Source organism: Oryctolagus cuniculus, chromosome 9 (genome assembly GCF_051225735.1).
Source record: "Oryctolagus cuniculus isolate XC-2025 breed Fujian yellow rabbit chromosome 9, ASM5122573v1, whole genome shotgun sequence".
Lineage (NCBI taxonomy): Eukaryota > Metazoa > Chordata > Mammalia > Lagomorpha > Leporidae > Oryctolagus > Oryctolagus cuniculus.
The window spans coordinates 11,064,344-11,088,583 of NC_142875.1; the positions used below are offsets into that span (position 1 = coordinate 11,064,344).

The 24,240-nt window shown below is 41.7% G+C and overlaps 1 protein-coding gene across 3 annotated transcripts in view; it reads right to left on the reverse strand.

The window, feature by feature from the left end:
- The window catches only part of ITGBL1 (integrin subunit beta like 1), a 262,924-nt gene that overhangs the window by 14,499 nt on the left and 224,185 nt on the right, over positions 1-24,240 (reverse strand). For all 3 annotated transcript variants that reach the window (XM_070048621.2, XM_070048620.2, XM_089303451.1), the window contains one exon: positions 16,181-16,297. In XM_070048621.2, coding sequence (XP_069904722.1) covers positions 16,181-16,297 — 117 coding nt within the window. The remainder of the gene's footprint in view (positions 1-16,180; positions 16,298-24,240) is intronic.

Sequence of the window (24,240 nt, forward strand, 5' to 3'; positions counted from 1 at the left end):
TCCCATACTTTGTGTTCTGTTGGCATCCTCAATTAATACTTCCAAAGCTACATGTATGACTTTCTTATCAAAAGTTATTTTTCTTTCAATGGCAAGTTTCTCCTCCAAATGGAGCAGCTTAAAATATTTGAACCACATTTGATTCTCCTTTATTCCTCTAATTCAAAGAGTACTTAAATCTCATTGGAAGTACATCTCACATTTCAACTTAAATTAGCACACAGACCTTTGATATCCATAGAAATAGAAAAGTTAATCCTAAAATTCATATGAAAAAACAAGACACCTTGAACAGCCAAAGCAATCTTGGGGGAAAAAAGGGCAAAGCAGGAGGCATAACAATTCTTGACTTCAAGACATACTGTAGAGATACGGTAGCCAAAATAGAATGATGCTGGCACTGGTCTGCAGCTCACTAGGCTAATCCTCCGACTGCGGCGCCGGCACTCCAGGTTCTAGTCCCGGTCAGGGCACCGGATTCTGTCCCGGTAGCTCCTCTTCCTGTCCAGCTCTCTGTTGTGGCCCAGGAGTGCAGTGGAGGATGGCCCAAGTGCTTGGGCCCTGCACCTGCATGGGAGACCAGGAGAAGTACCTGGCTCCTGACTTCGGATCAGTGCGGTGCACCAGCTGCAGTGCACCAGCCGCAGGGGCCATTGGGGGGTGAACCAACAAAAAAGGAAGACCTTTCTTTCTGTCTCTCTCTCTCACTGTCCACTCTGCCTGAAAAAAAAAAAAAAAAAAAAAAATGATACGGGCATAAAAACACACAGAATGGAACAGATTCCAGAAATGAACACACACATCTACAACCAAAGTACTCACATCACATCCTTGATCTCTCTAGTCCTACATGATTTCCTAATGCTATGGCATGAAGTTCACCTACTTTTGTCTTTGTTTTGCTTTAGGCTCTAGACAAAGTATCTTAATATCTTAATCTTAATCCTTCCCTTTCTGCTTCAAGCAAACTGGCCTATTCATTGTCCTGGGTACATTTTTCACACTTCGCTGACCTAGTGTTCTTGCCAGTGCAGGAATGCTTTCCTTTCTCTCCATTTCCAAATCTCAGGAAAAGCTACTACACCCCCCTGAAGACTTTCATAACACCCACAAGTGAAACTTACACCCCTTTTCTGAAGTTCCATACTACTTTATTTTTACTTCCTGTGGAATGTTTTTTCCTTCTATCTTGTGATATATAGTTGTAAAATGAATTCATTATGTGACTGTGAATTCTGTGAGACTAGGAGTTCCTTTTGAGGCAGCACTCTGGTCTTCAGAGTGCCAAGCATACTGCTTTAGACATCATGGATCGCAACAACAGTTGCAGTGGGCTGTGACTGCCTTTATCAAAATACCCTTCTCATTCCCCTCCCACCCCCAGATTCAAACTAGAACTCTAAGTCAATTCCAGGTCATGTTCACAGGTCATCTGGTTGATTCACTATTGTTCAAGGTCAACGGACAGGGGCCAGCGCTGTGGTGCAGCAGGTTAACGCCCTGGCCTGAAGCACCGGCATCCCATATGGGCACCGGTTCTAGACCTGGCTGCTCCTCTTCCGAGCCAGCTCTCTGCTATGGCCTGGGAAAGCAGTACAAAATGGCCCAAGTCCTTGGGACTCTGCACCCATGTGGGAGACCTGGAAGAAGCTCCTGGCTCCTGGCTTCGGATCAGCACAGCTCCGGCCATTGCAGCCATCTGGAGAGTGAACTATCGGATGGAAGACCTCTCTCTCTGCCTCTCCTCCCTCTGTGTAACTCTTGACTTTCAAATAAATAAATAAATCTTTAAAAAATAAAAAAAAACCAAGGGCAATGGACAGTCCTTAAGTAGCTGTTTTATTCTACCTCCTTTAGGGCAGTCTTAACTGAGGGCATTGGTATCCCCTAAGAGCTATCTACTCAATGAATAGTTATTAAATTGATTACATCTTGAGTTCTCCATTAAACCTCAGTCAACTTAAAGTGTAATTCTCCATAAGGAGTTAACGTTGGCCATTTTTAACAAAGAATCTGGGATACAGGAAACAGAAAGAAAGAAAACACAATCTCTTCCTACTATCAGTCTCATGAAGTTAGAACATTTTCAAATGCTTATGTTTCTAAATGGCCTTGGGTTGGTAAGAACTGTTATCAATCTGATATAATCAGAATAATTTAATCTCTATCATTGAGGAAGACATTCTGCCTTCAGGTTGGGATAGCAATGATTTTAGGAGATCGTTGAATAAATCAATGACTCCTCACAAAAAGTAATTCAATATACAATTTTTACTCAAGGAAATGGGGTACTTTGATTTATTGGATCACTTATCATGGCCTTTTGCAAAGTTAAGTTGGCATCTAACCCAGGCTATCTTCAAAATGCATTGGTGTTTAAATGTTTTAGTTTGGGGCCAGCACTGTGGTGTAGCAAGTAAAGTCGCCGCCTGCAGTGCAAGCATCCCATTTGGGTGCTGGTTCGAGTCCCGGCTGCTTCATTTCCAATCCAGATCTCTGCTATGGCCTGGAAAAGCAGAGGAAGATGGCCCAAGTCCTTGGGCCCCTGCATCCAAGTGAGAGACCCAGAAGAAGCTCCTGGCTCCTGGCTTAAGATCAGCTCCAGCTGTCACAGCCAATTGGAGAGTGAACCAGCGGATAGAAGTCCCCTCCCTCTCCCCCCCCCCCCCCTCTCTCTCTCTCTCTCTCTCTGCCTCTCCTTCTCTCTGTGTAACTCTTTCAAATAAATAAATAAATATTTTTAAACAATAAATGTTTTGGTTTGTCATGTATATGACTTAAAAGAAAACAACTTGCAATGATCTCTTCTTTGTAAACTCTAGTAATTTTGTCATCAATTTAATAAATATTTGCTCTATACCAGACCTTGTATTAGCAGTTTAGGATATAACAGTGATTAAAGTAGGTGTTGGCAGGCTCTTCATGGACTTACAGTCCTCTACTGGAGAAAACAAGTAACATTAAGCAAACAGATATCTTAGAATTATCAGAGAGTTAAAGATGATGCTGGTATATTCATCAGAGAGAACACTTTTAATCAGGGTAGTCAGGAGAGGACTCAGTGACACCGAGGGATGAGAAGGAAGCAGATAGTTGGTGTCCTAGGAACAGAGCCTATAAAACTCCACAAGGAGTCCTGGGGACAAAACACAGGCTTGGTATGTTACAGGCAATGAAATAAGGACAATGTGTGAAGAACAACTAGTACACAATTGGAATAAACAATGAAATTGGAGCAATATTCAGGAATGAAACTTCAGACTATGTATATTTGGCTCAAAGTTTAAATTTATTCTAAGATGAACAGGAAATAGGAGAGAGAGTGATGTCATTTAAATCTGCAAATTCATTTTAGTAACTGGGTGTGACAGATTAAAGTGTGTGCAGAGGAAGTGAGAACAGGAACAAGAGAGAGCTCTTGCAGTTGTCCAAGTGAAGGCAATGGAGTCTTCAAGTTGGGTGGTGGCAGTGAACATACAGAGAAATGGATGATCTATAGTAGTGGTATGGCCTATGCCTATGGGATACACTGTTGGATCGAATGTTGCAGGTGAGGGAAAGGAGGGGCTAATTTCTGCTGATGCTACTTATCAGATATGGAAGCGTCAGGGCTAGCAATCAGCTGTCTTGAACCTCTTGTATTTGAGATACTCTTAAGACAAACGAATAGAAAGAGTGAGGTCAGGTAAGCAGTTGGACATAGATTTGATGCTCAGAGAACAGGTTAATGTTGGGTTCTAGGCCTACATGTGTTGAAATTTACAAGAGTAGATGGCATTCAAAGTTTTATAAGTGCATGAATCTACCCAGGGAGAAACCAGTCCTGAGAAACTCCAATATTTAGGAGGAGGACAGAGGAAGAAAAGTCCAACAAGTAGGAACATTCAGAAACGAAGGAGGAAAATAAGATTCTGTTGTACCACAAGATAACAAAGAAAAGTGTCCCATAAAAGCGTCCTATCGAACAGAATCTTCCTGAAGTTTTGATTTAAAAAACAAAAGACCACAGAAGTAGTTAGCCAGCTTTTCCTTACCAACACCATGTTCCTACTTAGTCTTGTGAGTGGAACACCCAGGGATGGCAGAACTATTGGAGAAGCATCCATGTATTCCATTCACGGAGAACAAGATCTCTGCTTCATGTTAGAACTGGCAAGTCCAGGGAACCACTTGAGATGCTTCTGTCTGTCTTCACCTAACTTTCCCTGTCTTCCACCAGGCAAGCAATTTTCCAGATACAGATTGCTGTCCGTCTCTTCCCAGGTGCTTTCCTCCTTAAATTTAGCACCACCATCAATGATTTTTCTTCATGTTCCCTTCCTTTGTCCCATAAGAAAATACTCACGAGAAATGCTCTGTACTTGATGTCCACTGTAATGATGACTAGTCACATATCACTAAATTTATTAAAGTACAATTGAGAAATGAGATTCCTAGTCTCAGTCACATTTCAAGTGTCCACAGGTGGTCTGTAGCTCTTGTGGTGAAAAATACAGAAACAGAACATGTTGTCATCTTTGAACATTCTACTGGACAGTGCTACTCTGGAGTGTGACCTTTATCAATGAAACCCAACGGCTCTGGGACACATTTCCTAACAGCATTGTGATGATTGTTCTTGATTAGGTATATGACTTATTCCTTTCTGAATATGAAAAAGAACCCTACTTCTTCCTGGGGAAGTTATAATACTCCCTTCCAGAATTTTTTTTTTCATTTCTTACACTTTTGACCCAGAGGCACCTGTCCACTGGAACTACAATAAGTGAGAAGTAAAGAGTAGGGGGGACTTATTGGGTGAGATTTCCAGGAACCTACTATTTTCCAAAGGATATGAGCCAAACTCAATCGCTAGTGCCCTTTGCCCCTTGTTCTCTCCCTCCCTGTCTCTTCTTCCCTGGAAGGTTGGCACGATATTCACATGGGAGGGCACAGCAGAAGTGAAGATACAGGGATCTCAGGACACTGATGGTGCTCAGGAGGTCACCACACCATTCATCCCTGAAATGACAACTCACAGATTTAGTATCTGTCTCAATTACCTTCAACCACACAGTCATAACTGATATACTTGCAGATCAGCAAAGAGGGTTGTGACAGTAAGATGTAATTTGCAGATAAGAGCCCACTGCCTGTACTGTCCATCTACGACAGTTCTGGCCTGAGAGAGAGGTCTTCCTCAATACAATAGGCAGCAGTGCCTAAAATCACCACAATCACACTCAGCCTGCACAATTTCCTTCAAATTGCAGCTATGAACTAAAGAAGTCCCTGAAGAAATGTGAACTGATTGTGTAATTAAGTGGTGGCTCTTCATTATCCCTCCTTGTTTCTTCAATTGGACTCATGGGCAGCTATTGAAGGAGCTGGGAGAAAAGAAAAAAAAGCACTAACAGCCTATTCTTATTCTCACCCTGGATATGTGGAGGGCTAGAGTCTTTGATTATTTTTTTTAGGCTAAACCAATTAAACACATATCAGATATCATGTGAATGTACCTTCCTTATGCAATCTAAAAATAAGTAAATGAGAGGGACTATCGGTCTGGACAAGGCATAATTTTAAATAGTGACTTGTAAGAAATCTATGCATTGAGAGGTTACATGAAGTGTGGTTAATTAAGATATTTTGAGGTGGTCCATCTCTGGCCTAGGGTGATTATACATGATTCATAACTAAGTTAATTAAATGACAAATGTTCTTACTTCAATACTGATTTTCATTTTTGCTAGTCATTTTTATGACTCTAATTTTCAAGTTGTGCTATGTGTGTAATCAAAACTGAACTGCTTAAAATCAAGAGATTAGTTACCTTCACCTTCAGGTACAATTGCTAATTAATCCCAACCCACTACAATTGGTTTAATCATCTTTCACTTCAGTGTTAGGAAAGGGGGTGAAAAACACTGGCTCCTAGTTCTCATGCACCTGCTGATGAGGTAGCTTTGTGGATGTGTTGGGTTCTATTTGTGTGTGTTTGCTAAAACGCTGAGAGGCCTGATTTGGTGTGATGGATCCGCAAGTGGTTCTCTGGTCACACACTGACATGCGGGGTTTTAGCCTGCTCGCATATGCAAAAGGACACAGAAGCTATGGATCAGTGTGTGGTGGTGAACTAAAAAAAAAAAAAATCCACCCAAATTAGTGATCGTCATTCTGCAAATGAGGGGAGTGATGTCCTGTGGCCACTCCCATGAATGAATCGAGACTCATTCACACTGGCTGCCACGTGATGGAGTGAGTAAACGCTTTGGGAAAACTGCTGAGACTCCTTCCCTGGAGCAGGAATTCCATCTTCTATCTCAAACACTTTGTGGTGTGTGCTTTGAGAGACTTCAGAGAGCATCTTGCTTTGTGCTATCAGAGAGAAGCCACTTCAGACATTTACTTTCTCCTAGAGATACAAGGCATTCATGGACTGTCCTCTTGGCACACAAACCAGACACACAGGATTGCTTATGTCTCATTGTTTCCATCAGTCCAAAAGGTGGGCATTATCATCCTTACTGGACACAAGGGTAATCTGGACAGAGACCAAGTAACCTGGTCAAGTGACCACAACTCACAGGAAACACAGCAAGAATTCCAATCCCAGCCAATCTGAAAGGGAGGGTGTCATTCGTTTTGCTGCATGGCACTGTCTCAGCACAAGAGGAAATGGTTACTTCTATTAGTTTAAATCCTGTACAAAAATGCAGAAAAATACACGCTCACACCAAACAAATGAATGTATCACTGAAAGTGTACTTTCTCCAAACAATACCAAATTACTAAAGAAAACTCATAAATCTAGATTTTTATTACAAGGTATAGCCCTCAAGTCAAAAACAATGAAATCCGGTCATTTGCAACAAGATGGAGGAATCTGAAAAACATTATGCTGAGTGAATTAAACCAGTCCCAGAGGGACAAATATCATATGTTCTCCCTGATTGGTGACAACTAATTGACCACCAAAGGGGAAACCTGTTGAAGTGAAATGGACACTATGAGAAACAGTGACTTGATCAGCTCTTGTCCTGACTGTTGATGTACAATGTAATACTTTATCCATTTTAGAATTTTTTTTGTTTTGGTCTAGTACTATTGGTTAAATTCTGTAATTAACACACAATTATTCTTAGGTGTTTAAATTTTAAATGAAAAATGATCCCTGTTAAATATAAGAGTGGGAATAAGAGAGGGAGGAGATGTACAATTTGGGACATGCTCAATCGGACTTGCCCCAAATGGTGGAGTTAGAATCGTGCAAGGGGATTCCAATACAATCCCATCAAGGTGGCATGTACCAATGCCATCTCACTAGTCCAAGTGATCAATTTAAGTTCACAATTGATCACACTGATAGGTCTAAGAGTCAAAGGGATCACATAAACAAGACTAGTGTCTGCTAATATTGACTGATAGAATCAAAAAGGGAGAGAACAATCCATCATGGGAAGTGGGATACAGCACAGACTCATAGAATGGCAGATGTCCTGAATAGCACTCTGGCCTCAGAATCAGCCCTTAAGGCATTCGGATCTGGCTGAAGAGCCCAAGAGAGTATTTTAGGCATGGAAAGTCAAGACACTCAAAAAAAAATCTTAAATGAAAGATCTCTGCGAGTGAGATCCCAGTGGAAAGAACGGAGCCATCAAAGAAGGAGGTACATTTCTCTCAAAGGAGGAGAGAACTGCCACTTTAACTATGACCTTGTCTAAATAAGATTGGAATCAGCGAACTCAAAAGGCTTCCATAGCCTTGGCAACTCATGACAAGAGCCTAGGGTGATGACTGACGCCATAAACAAGAGTGTCAAATTGTTAAGTCAACAACAGGAATCACTGTGCACTCACTCCCCATGTAGGATCATTGTCCTTAATGTGTTGTACTATGTGAATTAATGCTATAACTAGTACTGAAACAGTACTTTACACTTTGTGTTTCTGTGTGGGTGCAAACTGATGAAATCTTTACTTAATATATACTAAATTGATCTTCTGTATATAAAGAGAATTGAAAATGAATCTTGATGTGAATGGAATGGGAGAGGGAGCGGGAGATGGGAGGGGTGCGAGTGGGAGGGAAGTTATGGGGGGGAAGCCATTGTAATCCGTAAACTGTACTAAAGAAAAAAAAAGAAAACCAAAAATTAATAAATGTTTTTGTTTGCCATATTTGTGGGTAATTTATATTTCTGAATATTTTGGTTTTTGATTTTCATAAATGTTAAAAGGGAAAACATCAACTTAAAAATACTATATAAAATCCTAACGTCAAAACATGAGCAAAGTATGATGAACAAAAACAAGATAATGTATATTATTAGTACTAAATGAGAAAAGAATTTTAAAAAATTCTTCCCTAGGATTGTTTCAAGCAAAGTTAAAACAGCCCTGGATCCAAAAAATAAGATAAATGTATTACTTCCACGTACAAACTTATTTTCACTTCTGTATATCTATTCATATTTCTGATCTAAACTCTTCATATTTGACTTCTGTGCACCCAAACATTAATTGTTCATGATGCATGTTAAATACTAAATCCAACCTGAAGAATTCTCACATATAAAACTAGGAAATCTCTTTCTCTCCATATCCTTGTTTCTCATTCCCTTAGTTTACAATTATTCAAAGAAAGTTCTTGAGCATCAACCTTTAGTCTAAATTTGATTATACTGTAATCTGAGTAGGAGAGAGGAAGAAGGAGAGAGGAAGAGAGAGGGAGGGAGGGAGGAGAGATGGGGAGTGGGGAGGAGGAGAAGGAATAGGGAGTGGGAGAAAGGAAGAGGATGAGATAGCGAGAAAGAAAATTGATTATGTCCATGAGAACTGCACAGAGACAAGGAAAGGAGGCCCAGGAACATGGCCCACAATGTCATCAGGCTATAAGGAAGGTGTTGCAGTAGGGAGGACAAATAAATCAATTTCAGAAGGAATTCCTAAGGGGGATAATTTGGAAGAATGGTAAAAAAAAAAAATGGAAGAGTGATGAGGAGTTACTCAGAAAGAAGTGAACATAATGATAAGAACGTCAGACAAAGGAACAAAATCACAATATAACAAAGTTTGTTCACCTCTGTGTACCTCTGTGCTTTGCTTTTCAATAAAATGGAGTGCATTGGTCCATCGAAAGCAGTTCTCTTCTATACATCTAACTGCTCAAACCAGAAACTCTGATTCACCCCGAACCTCCCCTGCCCCTCATCCAGTCATGAATTCTGTAAGTGCTGTTTGTACTCTGGGATCAGCGAGGGGGACTTGTTTTCAGTTCAGCTAAGTGGATGCTTGGAGCAGAAACCAAATCCTTCCTGCAGGGCAGTATCAGGCATGCGTGGCTGTGAGCCACTGCAGCAGTGTGCCAGGATGACGGTCAATACGATTGGGGTCATCTCTGCAGATGACATGGCCACAGGCTGGGAGGTGAGGTCCACATCGCATGGAAGTTAAGGCTTCCCTGACTGAAAAGAAGCCTCACAGCCCACAGGAGCAAAGTCTCTCTGAATGGTCCCTGCAGCCCAGCTCGCAGGGACCCCACTGATACTGGCCTATCCCTGTATCAGGTTTCCTCTGGATGCCTCTGCGAGTCACAAGCAACCTGTCCTATTTCCTGATCCTTTCCCAAGGTTTTCCCACCCTTTGCTCTCACAGTAAGCTCTGGTGGTAAAGGTCTGATCGTGTCTTTAAAGCTAGTGTTTCCTCAGCAGAATTGTTTAGGGACTTGGTCCTGCAGGTGCACGATGTCCAATTGCCCGCATTGGGAGACCCCCACCAAGCCAGGAACCGAAGCTCCTCTGGGTCAGCAGCATCAGTGTCAGGCATGGAGTCATGGAGGTTACTCAGAGCAAGAGGCACCCAGCTTGGTTTCAGAACAGACCCTAAAGGAAGATGAACTGCGTTTATTCCATGCCTGCCAATCAGGATTTGCCTTGCTAGTGCCTCTATACACCAGCTTTTCCTACCTGCCCCGAAAACCCTAGCCTAGGACCTTGATGGGGAAGACAGATTTGAGCCATGCCTTCTGTCTTATTGCTAATCAGCCATGCAAATAAAATCTTTGTTTTTTCAGAAGACTACTGTTACACATGGGCCTTTATGTGCATCAGGGTCAGTGACCCTTGTCTGGTAACTCCACAGGGGCAAGCACCCGGGTAGGGTCACAGAGCCTGTAGACGCCAAAAGCAGGGCATGCCCATCAGCTGTTCCATCTCATTTATACTCCCTCCTGATCTCGTTGAAATCCACCAAGCTGAGGTCAATATTGCCATGAACAATGTTGCCTGGTAACACTGGCATTCCCCATATTCATTTGTTTCCAGGGAACCAAAGCTGAGAATTTATTAAATCAGGGTTGGAGTCCTTGGTAGCAGGTTGAAGGGTTTGTTAGCTTTTTTCCACATCGCTTCTAAAACTTTCTCCTATACAAACCCAGTTTCTCCATGTCTGATGTCTTCCATCTAGAACCTCATCTCTCACCAGGATTCATCTCCTGTCATCCACACTGACAACCCACCCCATGAACACAGATACTTCTCCCAGCATCAAAAAGTCATCTGATGACCAAAGCCATGTTTTAAAATAGGATGATCTGTTATTGCATTGTTCAACTCCCTTCTCTGATTTTCTATGGTACTTTGAGTCACCCAAAACCATTAACACGGATTACAAAACATGTCACACTTGTCTTTCCTTTAATTTCTAATCTCCAACCATACAGGAGTTCTTTCCAGTCCTCAAGTCTTCCTGGAAGAAATCACTCCTCTCCTTTTCCCTCCTAAAACTCAGAACATGCTTCTCTGAACACTGTCACACTCCCTTGGAAGCCATTTCCAAAGAAACACCAAAATGAATATGTAAGCTCTGAATGCGAACAAAAAGAAGAAACTATGTTATCATGAGAAATCTAAGAGGAGAAACAAGTGCCAAGGTGTGCCCCAGGCCCAGGGAGGAAAACTTGCAGAGGTGTTTAGCTACAAGTCTCAGAGCGGCCATGCAGAATGAAAAATGCCCGTGATCACAGCAGCTACCTCAGGTAGAAACAGTCATGTGCAATAGCTGGAGAGAGAGTAACTGCTCATGGGCTTATGACCCAATCAAGAGGATTCTAAGTATGCAAGTCAGAGAGAATGATATCACAGAGATTAAAAAAATAACAATCCCGGGGTGTGAGTGCCATGAGCGTTTGCTGACTTCATACCATGATGTGCTATTTACATGATAGGACATACACTAAACAAGAGGAGAGTTTCTTTCAATGATAAATACTTTTATATAGATTGAGAAATATGGAAACTTTGAGGATATGTGCTGTGTGGCTTAAGGAATCACAACAGCCAGTGTGCTCTGTCTTACTTGGGCAGAGCCACAGGAACCTTCCCCATGGACAGCATATTCCTGAGCAGGAACCACTAAAAATAATCCCAATACAGATAATATTTGCTGCTCCATTTGGCAGTTCAGGGTTAAGAATGAAGAAAAATACTTCTTAATGCAAAAAGAACAGAAAAGAGAAATTATCCATGCTGTCCTGCTGTCCACTCAAGATAAGTCACAGATCAGAATAAATCGTGTTTTAATTTTCTATATATGTATGTAATAATGACAATACTTAATTTTTGTATACGACATCTGTGTGCCAGGTATTGTCCTACGTACTCTATATTCATGAGCTCATTCAATCTTCCAACTTGGCAAAACAGGTTCATCATCATTGTACAGATGAGAAATGGGAGTCATATAAATTCCCTGAAGTAGTCCGTTGACAGTGCCAGGAGAGCACCAATCTGACTTCACCAGTCTCAAGTGCTGCACCAGACTGCCCTCCACATGTCAGTACCCACAGAGCTTTCCCAGTCCTCAAGAACATCTCCACAATGGTGAAAAACATTGAGCTGAGATTCCCATTCTGTGCTAAGGTCACAGAAGGCCGAGTTCTGTCTTCACGTTGCTGCTTTCAAGCTGGTAACAAGTGTCCGTTTCATGATTTAGTTAGGGCTATGTGTTTGAATAGTTGTGCTTTTTGGGAGAGTGATTTTAATGCTTAAAAGGCTTTCAGGCACAGCACTGAAGTGCTGTCCTGGGTTCCCAAGTCTTAAGTGCTAAAAAAGCAGTGATGTGCCTTGTGGAGAAATACACGTGTCTGATAATCTATGTTCAGGGAAGAGTTACGGTGCTTCTAGCCATGAGCTCAAGGTTAATGAATCAATACAATATTAAATCAGATCAATTTAAAGAGAAACACAAACAAAACAAGGTTATACACTGATGAGGTGATGAAAACACTGTGACCAAAGGCAGGAACCTAAACTTGTATTTTCCTGAGGAATGATGATGCAGTGTTCATTAATTCAGTGTACAGGGTCACCTTACTGAACATAGCAACCATGTAAAATAAGAGCCATCTATATCCTGGGGTTTTCTCGTTGAAGACCACAAAACAGGGCATCTATGCAGATGGGTAAATTATATGCAGCATTTCTTGCTCTATGTTACATATGAAGAACATGACTTGGCCACTGTGGGGCCCTTTCTCATTCCAGGAGCTATTCCTCTCCAAGCACCAGGACTCAGTGGAATGCATAAAGACAGGCTCATGAGCCATGGGGTCAACTTTGTGGCAGAGTTTAGGCCCCGAGTGGTTATTTGGATGTTAATAAGTTAATGAGAGAAAGTGAAGAAAATATTAATAATATGAAAATATTCATATCATCTTAATTTTATATTTCTCAAGGACAGTGTTCAAATATCAAAGTGAATTTTAATAAAATATTTTAAAGGAAAATGTCTATGATCTATTTCTTTTACAAACTCTGAAAAGTATTCAGAGATCTTTTAGTCAATGAAAAATATTAATAACATTTAAAATATGTGGATAAGCAAATACGTGATTTCTTAAAGGTTGCTGCTAAACATTAAGAAAGGGCAGACTAAGAATTAATCTAATTATAGTCAACAAAGATATGATGCATACCTGGCTGACCTCCTACCAGCCAAATGGGCCTCTGTATTGAATACAAGGAGCAGCGGCAAATATTAAACATGAAAACACATGCATCCTCTGTAATTAACTCCCATGATATCATCTATATTGGGTAACATCAACTCTCTAGGAAACAGTCCCTAAATGTGTCAGGATCTCCTGCACCATAGATAAAAATATATGAGTATAAGTGTATATTATACTTATACTGTCTATAGCTCTTGCCCAATCTACTGTTAATCTTGCATAAAGAAAGCATGAGATGCCCACAAAATCTAGACCGTGTTCAAAGAATAACAGGTAGAATCCAGAGAAAATACCCAGACTGACTGGCATGAGAGCCATGTGCCTTTGGCAAGTATATCACACAGGTGCGGTCATGACCCACCAATATCCCTTCTTTCTTGCCTTCTTGGTGACTTCCACCTGGTGCCACCTGTGTTTTTCTTCCTGAAGGCTTTCTGCAGCCACAGGAGCTGGCTATGATCACACACCTGTGGAGCGTGCTGATGTGGTAGAAGGAGAAACATCTCCTGGAAGCAGCCCTTCATGAACAGCTGGAGGATGTGCAAAAACAGAATGCTTTACATGGGGTCTCTCTACTGGAGCTCAACCCAGTAGAGGGCATTGGGTCAATCTAGGGGCCCTTGGTAGTGATTAGACTGATCACACAATTTTTTTTTTTTTTTTTTGCTGCCTTTCTGTTCCTATCACCTTTGCAGCTCTTCTGACACCACTTCCTTCACTTTTTAAATAATTTACTAGTAATCAAATTCTTGTCTCAGATTTTCTATAAAGTTTCCTTATATAAACTTCTGATCTCTGCACGAATTGTATTTCTCATTGTTAACCAAATAGTTGGTATTAAGGCTTGTATTTTAGTCTTTTACTAGTCTGACTCATGGAAGTCCATTCTCGGCCGGTGCCGCAGCTCAATAGGCTAATCCTCCACCTAGTGGCGCCGGCACACCAGGTTCTAGTCCTAGTCGGGGCGCTGGATTCTGTCCCGGTTGCCCCTCTTCCAGGACAGCTCTCTGTTATGGCCCAGGAGTGCAGTGGAGGATGGCCCAAGTGCTTGGGCCCTGCACCCCATGAGAGACCAGGATAAGCACCTGGCTCCTGGCTTCAGATCAGTGCGGTGCGCCGGCTGCAGTGCGCTGGCTGAGGCGGCCATTGGAGGGTGAACCAACGGCAAAAGGAAGATCTTTCTCTCTGTCTCTCTCTCTCTCACTATCCACTCTGCCTGTCAAAAAAAAAAAAAAAAAAAAAAAAAGAAGAAGTCCATTCTCTGTGGCTAGCGCCATGGCTCACTAGGCTAATCCTCCATCTGTGGCGCTGGCACCCTGGGTTCTAGTCCCAGTCGGGGCGCCAGATTCTGTCCCGGTTGCCCCTCTTCCAGTCCAGCTCTCTGCAGTGGCCAGGAAGGCAGTGGAGGATGGCCCAAGTGCTTGGGCCCTGCACCTGCATGGGAGACCAGGAGGAAACACCTGGCTCCTGGCTTCGGATTAGCACAGCACACCAGCCATAGCAGCCATTTAGGGGGTGAATCAACGGAAGGAAGACCTTTCTCTCTGTCTCTAACTCTACCTCTCAAAAAAAAAATTAAAAAAGAAAGAAGTCCATTCTCTGTAGAACACAGGCAGCTCTTTTTAGATAGAGACTGTGGACATGGAGAGCTAAGAATTATCCAAACAGCACTACATTGAGAGATGTCTCATCCTGTTAACATTTCGTTTGAGCTCATCCACCAGGAAGATAAACAGATTTATTTTACATCCTTGATTGCCCCCCCCCAAATTGGAGATAAAGAGAGATCCATGGAGGGAAAAAAATCATAAATGAGTGGGTACCAATGTATAACAGGTTTCTAAATATTAACTGTTTTAACCAAGTCAGCAAAGCAGCTGGGCCAGAAAGTCCATTTGCAGTAAACACTGCATGTTAGAGAGACAGTGATAATAAGAGATGAATCATGTGGGTGCGTCTCAGTAGGTGTCAGGAAGATTTTACTATAGTGTCGTGAGAATTAGTGAGTTAATACACAGCGTGTCCTTAGCAGCCACAGAACAGGCTTGAATGTCCATAGATGCTTCTGAGAGCCAGTGAATGGAAGCGCTAACCTGAAGATCACATTGCTATCACACTGATATCACTCTGGTGAAAGATGCGGCATAGGAAATGATCTAGGGACTAAATGTCAGAGCTCAACTCTTGGCTTTTCCACACTTTACTATGGGTTGTTAAGTCTTCCAACTTCACTCAATTTTCCACTTGTTAAATGAAGAAAGCAAAAACAGTCTCTGAGGGTGGCTGCCATGAGGATGGCACAAGACAATCACCTGGTACAAGAGTTATTTTACAGGGCTTTTTTTGTCTTGGCTCTCAGCAAGGAAAGAAGAAAATGTTTACAGTCACACTGCAAAGACTTTATAGTTAGAGGATAGATAGGAAGACAGAGATGGAGAGATAGACAGACAGAGACACATCAGATAGAAGGTAGCCATAGATGGTGCGCCTTCCAAAAGCAGTACATGTATCTTGGTTTTCAACCACAATGTAATTCCCCTGCACTATAGGGGTTACCTTGGAAATATATAATTATAACCTTTAAAGTAGTTCCATGTCCATCTCACGTTGCTTGTACTGGAAACCTGGAAGGAGCAGTAATCCACATGCTGCTAACTCTACAGAACGAAGTTTCCTGAGACTGAAATAAGAGTTGCATTGAACCACATGTCTCCGCCATTGATGAGGTACGCATTTTGCTGCTCTCTCCACCTCACTTTTCCCCCTGGAAAGCTTTATTACACTCAGTCTGCCCTTGATCGAGTCTGAGAGCCATCATGGAAACTCGGAGGAACATCTCTAGTGATTTTGTACTTAAATGTAGACTGCGATCTGACTGCTTTTTTAAAGTTTGTGGGTGATACTTGCTCCTCTTCATGTTTATGAATAAAATACTAAAATTATATTAAAGTGTGGACTTACAACGAAGTCTTTACTACCTTAGAGTATCATAGTACCTACTACTTAGACTTGACAATCATTTATTACAATTATACGAGGCACTTTCATGTAGTTTCTAAATCAAGAGTTCAAGGAAATAAAGGTCATTACAAACCTAATTTTGTACTGCTTTTAGGTCTAATTGTATACTTTATCTTGTCAGTAGGAAAATAAAAGCGGGTGAAGCAAAGATCATGCGAAGTGGTCCTACCTCCACAGACGACACCGTCGAGGTCCTCACAGTGGCGGTTGTCACACTCACACGTCTTCCCATACACCCTCTGATCTCCTGGAGGGTAGCAGGTGCATTTACCACATTCACATTTACCTGGAAAGTGTAAGAGAACACACTCTTTAGGAGTCACAGCATCAGTATGGCTTTTGAAGAAACAAAGGCAGTATTAAACTCACATCTTCTGTGCCTCGTAATAGCTCAACAAATAACTTTTTTGACCTTCTAGGGTAGACTGAAGGTCAAGAACAGATGCCAACAAGGAAGTTCCAAACTTATTCACATTTACTGCTATTTTTTGCTTTATTCATCATGGAAAAATAGTTCCACAATGAAACTCTCAGGTTTTTATTTCCTATTCAATTTAGTTTGATGTTTTCATTTAAAATAAATTAAGGTAAGTGTTTAACAATTGAGACATCAGCCGAGATGCCTGCATCCCACATGGGAGTGCCTGGCTTTGATGCCTATCATCATCTCCTGACTTTGGCTTCCTGCTAACACAGACCCTGGGGGGAGACAGTGGTGATGACCAAAGTAACTGGGTCCTTGCAGTTGATGCTGTGGTGTAGCAGGTAAAGCTGCTGCCTGCAGTATCAGCATCCCATTTGGGTGCCGGTTCTAGTCCCGGCTGCTCCACTTCCCATCCAGCTCTCTGCTATGGCCTGGGAAAGCAGTAGAAGATGACCCAAGTCCTTGGGCCCCTGCACCTATGTGGGAGACCAGGAAGAAGCTCCTGGCTCCTAGCTTCGGATCAGCGCAGCTCAGGCCATTGCAACCATTTGGGGAGTGAATCCATCGGATGGAAGACCTCTCTCTCTCGCTGCTTCTCCTCTCTCTGTGTAACTCTGACTTTCAAATAAATTAATAAATATTAAAAAAAAATGGCCCAAGTCCTTGGGCCCCTGCACCTATGTGGGAGACCTGGAAGAAGCCCCTGGCTCGTGGCTTCAGATCAGCTCAGCTCCGGCTGTTGCCACCAATCAGGGAGTGAACCAGCAGATGAAGACACTTTCTCTCTCTCTCTCTCTCTCTCTCTCTCTGTGTGTGTGTGTGTGTGTGTGTGTATGTGTGTGTGTGCGTAACTCTGACTTTCAAATAAATAAATAAATCTTCAAAAAAAAAAAAAAAGTAACTGGGTCCTTGCCATCCATGCAGCAGGCCTGAATTGAGTTTCTGACTCCTGCCTTAGGCCCTAGTTTGTGGGCATTTAGGGAGTAATCCAAAGGATGGGAGATTTCCTCCCACTATTTCCACTTTTCAAATAGATAAAAAATTCAAATAAATGAAACAGCTATACATTTTTGGTAAAATTTAGCATACTATGGTCCTTTTTAAAATTAATTGTGGACTGATTGGTCACATGAGAAAAAATGTTCATACGTACATTTCAGTGTGACGGTTGTGTGATTATTTGCAGTTAATTTCACAGTTTATAAAACATTCTTTACCATGAAATATATGTCAAAGCACACAAACTAAATACCTTGATTATTCTCAGCTTCAAATTTAAAGGAGCAAACACCTTTTTTGGAATGAGTTTGGTTCATGCTTTAGGAACTCCTTAACTAGTAACATTGTGATGACTTTCAGCATTATTTCTTGGGCTGTGACTGTGTGTAAATCATCGTAATACCTCTACACTACATCAGTTTCTTTTTGTAATAGCATACACATACTAGCATTATTATTTTCTCTACAGGAAACTAGGACACAAGTAACTTCCCATAGTGAACCAGATAGGAAGGGATAGCTTCAAAATTTGTATTCATTCTCCTTCACCTTGGAGCTTGGGTAACCAACCACTGAGCCATACTGATTGTTTACACACTCAGGAAGCACCATTAGGAGGCTACATGAGAACGTCACTTCCTTTTGTCTAGGGCATCAGCACTGGCTTGCCAGACACTCAGCTAGGTGGCAGTGCACCCAGACATCTGTTACTCTCAATCATTAGCCCAATCATCATCATTACGCACCCACGGAAATGATCCTAGGATACTTTAGGGCTGACCCTGCAATATGGCGAGTCATTCTGCTGCTGCACTTGTATCTTGTTAAAGAAATTTTGAGTCCGTAGATGATGGAGGAAATAAAAATTGGGATTTAGAATCATATAATTTCAGAGGTGTAATTAAAGATAATCTAATGCAATGATTCATAATCTTTTCTGGCAGAAGCAATGGAGTCCCAGTCCCTTTGAGAATCTGTCAAAAGATATGGCACTCGATACTGTTGTTCTGGCTGACCTTCAACAAATCTCTCTCTCTGCTTAGAGGTAGCAAGTATTCCCACATTCAGGAAGAGCTAGGGCTCGCTCCTCCACTAACACTCCCTGTTCGTACGCCTGGGACCACAGCAGACCAAAGCTTTAATCCTGAGATTAGAAACCAAGGTGTTGGTGCTATGGCACAGGGTCATGTTTCACAGCAGAGCGATGAGTGTCCAGAGAGGGAAGCTTAGCCTGCAGTGCTAGCATTCAAAAGTGACAGCAGCAGGGACTGGTACTTGGCTGCCTTGCTTTGCTGTATCATCGGAGCCAATTGTCCAAACATGGATTCTGCAGCTAAGCCCTTTTAATATAATCTTTTTTGATTCCTGTTGGTAAAATTGGTTTCTGTTGCTTATAACCAAAAACTTTTTTTTTTTTTTTTTGGACAGGCAGAGTGGACAGTGAGAGAGAGAGACAGAGAGAAAGGTCTTCCTTTTGCCATTGGTTCACCCTCCAATGGCCGCCGCGGCTGGCGCGCTGCGGCCGGCGCACCGCGCTGATCCGATGGCAGGAGCCAGGAGCCAGGTGCTTTTCCTGGTTTCCCATGGGGTGCAGGGCCCAAGCACCTGGGCCATCCTCCACTGCACTCCCTGGCCACAGCAGAGAGCTGGCCTGGAAGAGGGGCAACCGGGACAGAATCCGGCGCCCCAACCAGGACTAGAACCTGGTGTGCCAGCGCCGCTAGGCGGAGGACTAGCCTATTGAGCCGCGGCGCCGGCCTATAACCAAAAACTTCTACTGGTGATGGGGATGGACAATGAGGGTTAGGGATCTGTGGAGAGGTTGGGTGAAAAATATGAAGTTTCAGTTAAATATGAGGAATAATCTTAAACATATGTTGAACAACATGACTACTGTGGTCCATAACAATATATTGTACCTTGTAAATCTCTAAGGAGTAGAATGATAAGTATGCTGGATATTGTCGCTCCCCGTCTTCGTGGAGGAACGACACAGGACCCTGCGCTGTTCTTTTGTCTGCTTGGCCCTCCCCGGGTTTGCTGCTGGTTCTTCCCGGGTTGGCTACCGTCCCTTCCACCTCCGTGGAAGGGCGGTTCCCCCTGGCCACTTTCCCCACTTCCGCAGGGGAGCGGCACACCACCGGCCGGCTCTCTCGGGGGCTGCACAGATGTTCCCTCAGATGTTCCCCTTAGATGTTCCTGGTGCATGTTGTCTCTCTCCTCCTTTATAGTCCTCTTCCACCAATCCCAACTCGGCTGCCCACACGCCGAGTACGCTGCTCTCCTCCAATCAGGAGCAGGTCCTACAGTTTATTGGTTGAACTGGAGGCAGCTGTGTAGAAGCTGTTTCTCCCTTCTCAGCGCCATATTGTGGGAGAGCAGATGCATAGAATAAGTCTTAATTCCAGTAACTTAGTCTAGTCCGAGTTGCTCCCAGTTGCTCCCCACAGATATTACATATGTTAAATAGCACAATTTAGCCATTCTACAATGTACACATATTTTAAAACATCATGCTGCATATGATTAATATGTATACTTTTGTCACTTAAAAAAATAAACTCCAATCTGTCCATGGAAAAGCTTATCAATGTACTTTTTTTTTTGGTAAAATGTCAGGACTCATTTCATTCTATTTGTTGACTAGATAAAGAAACACAAGCCTGTTTAAATGACTTACCTAAAGCCAGCTAGCTGCGTTCTGGGCATGCTAATGTTGAAACCTAGAATTTCTGAGCTGTCAACTCCTGATGTTCATAAACACTGTACATCTCCTCATGGAGAGAAGTGTGTGCAATCCAGTAATGCAGAATGTGAACAGAAAGACACAAACTATAGGACCAATCGCAGTGTCTCTGTGTTAACCACTCCATGGACAGATCTGGAAACTGCTCTCCTCAGTTCCTTTATTCATTACTTATCACAGAAACAGAACTATTTTTTTTTTTAGTTTCATGTCATAAGTATTTATGGCAACCAATGAATTTATGTTATAAGGCATTTATCAAATTCCTTGAATAAACATTTTTTATATCTGTACTTCTTTGGAAACTAAATGATTGCATATGCTCCCAGATATCAATGTTTAATTGTTTTTTTTTTAATTTATTTGACAGAGTTAGACAGTGTGAGTGAAAGAGAGACAGAGAGAAAGGTCTTCCTTCCGTTGGTTCACCCCCTAAATGGCCACTACGGCTAACGCTGCACTGATCCGAAGCCAGGAGACAGGTGCTTCCTCCTGGTCTCCCATGTGGGTGCAGGCTCCCAAGCACTTGGGCCATCCTCCACTGCTTTCCTGGGCCACAGCAGAGAGCTGGACTGGAAGAGGAGCAGCCAGGAGTAGAATCCAGTGCCCATATGGGATTCCGGCACCGCAGGCGGAGGATTAGCCAAGTGAGCCACGGTGCCGGCCCCATTGTTTAATTGTTTTCATGATGAATAGTTTGTCTTATTTCTTACATAAGCTTGATAATAAAATATTAATATTCTGTCTTTAGAACATTTTCTGTCCTTATAGATTTTGATTCATGTATCTTTTCAAGTCTCGGACAATAATTAACTAGTTTTCAGTGTTCATTTTTCTATGTATCTACTGAAGTTTTTAAAATGACATGTTAAGGCAAGTATGTATGCATGCAATCTTAGTAGAGTTTATAAGATATAGTGGTGTCTGATGAACAGGTTAAAAAATCGCAGAAAAGGCTAACCTATTTCAAATAGAGAAGCAAATAGAACTAAATTCCTCCTCAAGTCCTTATCTTACAGAGTGTTGCTTTATTGTCTCAGTTAACAACTTCTGTTCAGTCACCACCATCTGCAGTTCAGACACCACCCTGTACCTACCAGGGAACTTGCCCATCAGGCTTCCAGGTACAAAGTACTTTTCATCAAATACAGGATACTTGCACCTTATTACTCTGGCACATTCACAAATTCAGCAGAATTACCTTCTGTTTCCTTATAGTGTTTGAAGCCAATGTTCACCAACTAGATGTATTAGTAACAATCATGCATAAATAGTCAACAAATATTCCCGCAATGCATGGGTTTTGATGAAAGAAACCTAATTTGAATTAGGATGTCTCTCCCATTTCCAATTGCCTAAATACTTTGTGTTCACCACAGTTAGAACAATTAAGTATCACCTCATCTTTATTCAGAAGCTCTTCCTGGGTCCATAATTGGGGAGTAGGTCATTATCACTGAATCTGCCACTGAATCTAAAAAATATTTGATTTTTACCTTCTTTACCTAACTATTCTCCTCTTTTCAACTTGAAATTTCACAAAATCCACAATCTTCAAACACAGTCATGAGTATAAAATTCACCCTCATAAATCCTTCATGTCAAAATCAAATTCTTCAACAAGATTCTTGATCCGTGGTCCAACTCACCTTGCCAAGTACATATCAGATAATCACTGCACACTCACTTCGAGAGACCTTGCTATGTACACTTTGGCTTCCTTCTGTATAGTATCACCCATTGTTCAAAATCTAGCTCTAATCAGCTGTGAAACCCTCCTTCCATCCCTGATGAAGTAACAACAGAATGGCTCATTCCAGTTGATCCCAAGGCACTTGGCCACCACCACCAGATTTCATACTAGATAAATTAATGCCTGAGCTGCGATAACAAGTCAGACATTTAGGGGCCAGCGCTGTGGCTCACTTGGCTAATCCTCTACCTCGGCGCCAGCATCCCATATGGGTGCCGGGTTCTAGTCTTGGCTGCTCCTCCTCCAGTCCAGCTCTCTGCTGTGGCCCGGGAAGGCAGTGGAGCATGGCCCAAGTGCTTGGGCCCCTGCACCTGTGTGGGAGGCCAGGAAGAAGCACCTGGCTCCTGGCTTCCGTTCAGCACAGCACGCGGGTCATAGCAGCCATTTGGGGGGTGAACCAATGGAAGGAAGACCTTTCTCTCTGTCTCTCACTGTCTAACTCTACCTGTCAAGTAAAAAAGAAGAAAAAAAGAAGTGGGACATTTATGGTGCAGACTAACAATAATACTTGCATACTATGAGCAGCCAGCAAAGCTCTAGCTACATGTTGTCATATAGATATATTGTCTTTTTTAAAATAATAAGAAACTGAATCTAATTTCCTTCTTGTATTTACTAAATGATATTGTTATTTCCATGATTATTTTAATTTTATAGGCATATAACTGTGGCTTCAGCAATGATCAAATTAATATCCTCAGTAACAAGAAAGAAGGATAAAGGAAGCCTACATTTCTGGCACTAGCAAAGTGCAATTTTCCACAACAGATTGAGAGGAAAATTAAAAAAAAAAAGGATATCCAAAGAATTAAAAAGTAACCAACTAAATCATAAGATGACAATTCAGGAACATACAGAAAAGAGAAAAGAAATAACTGTGTGAAGAAAAATTGAATCAGCCAACATCATCAATATCATCTGAGCAAAATTCATGAAATCTACACTGCCTACCCCATTAGATTTTAATAAAGTAGATGATATTTAAGCACATGCAGTAAGTCAGCCTAATGACATGATTTTTATAAAGGACCACAGCCTGTGAATTAATTTTAAGCTTATTACATGCTAGCAACAAAGAATGAGAAGGCAAATATCTAGGAATCCTGTATAAAATATAATTTACTTATGGGTTTCAAATTTCACACTTCACTTATGTAAAATACAGAAAACTAAGTCAAGACATTGACAAAAAGTATAATTTATAACATTATGCACAGCCAAATAATTTTAAAAAATCAAATCTCAATTATTTTTTAAATTTATATCTCCCCACAACCCTTGAAACATAAGAATAACAGCATCCTTCCAAAGTATATGGTTTCTTTAGTACATATTTTTATAAAAAAAATAATTTAAATTTAAAAATGCTTATTTAGGGTCTAGCATTGTGGCATAACAGGTAAGACCATTTCCTGCTGTATCAGCATTCTTTATGGGTACTGGTTCACATCCCAGCTGCACCACATCCAATTTAGCTCCTTGCTAATTGCATGGGAAAGAATAAGATGGATCCCATGAGAGTATTTTAGTCCTGAAAAGCCAAGACACCCTGGGGAAAAAAAAAAAAAAAGACGACAACAACCTAAATGAAAGATCTCTGCGAGTGAGATCCCAGTGGAAAGAACAGGGTCATCAAAGAAGGAGGTACCTTTCTCTGAAGGGAGGAGAGAACTCCCACTTTGACTATGACCCTGTCTGAATAAGATCGAAGTCGGTGAACTCAAAAGGCTTCTATAGCCTTGGCAATTCATGACTAGAGCCTAGGGAGATTACTGACGCCATAAACAAGAGTGTCAAATTGTTAAGTCAACAACAGGAGTCGCTGTGTACTTACTCCTCATGTGGGATCTGTCCTTAATGTGTTGTCCAATGTGAAGCAATGCTATAACTAGTACTGAAAGAGTATTTTACACTTTCTATTTCTGTGTGGGTATAAACTGTTGAAATCTTTACTTATATATACTAAATTGATCTTCTGTATATAAAGATAATTGAAAAAGAATCTTGATGTGAATGGAATGGGAGAGGGAGTGGGAGATGGGAGGGGTGCAAGTGGGAGTGAAGTTATGGAGGGGAAGCCATTGTAATCCATAAACTGTACTGTGGAAATTTATATTTGCTAAATAAAAGTTAAAAAAAAAAAAGAATAAGATGGATCAAGTGTTTGGGCCACTGTCACCCATGTGAGAGACCCTGATGAAGTCCCTGACTCCTAGCTTTAGTCTATCCCAGCCCTGACCATTGTGGCAATCTGGGGAGTGAACTAGCAAGTGAAGATCTGTCTCTCCTCTTTTTAACACTGACTTT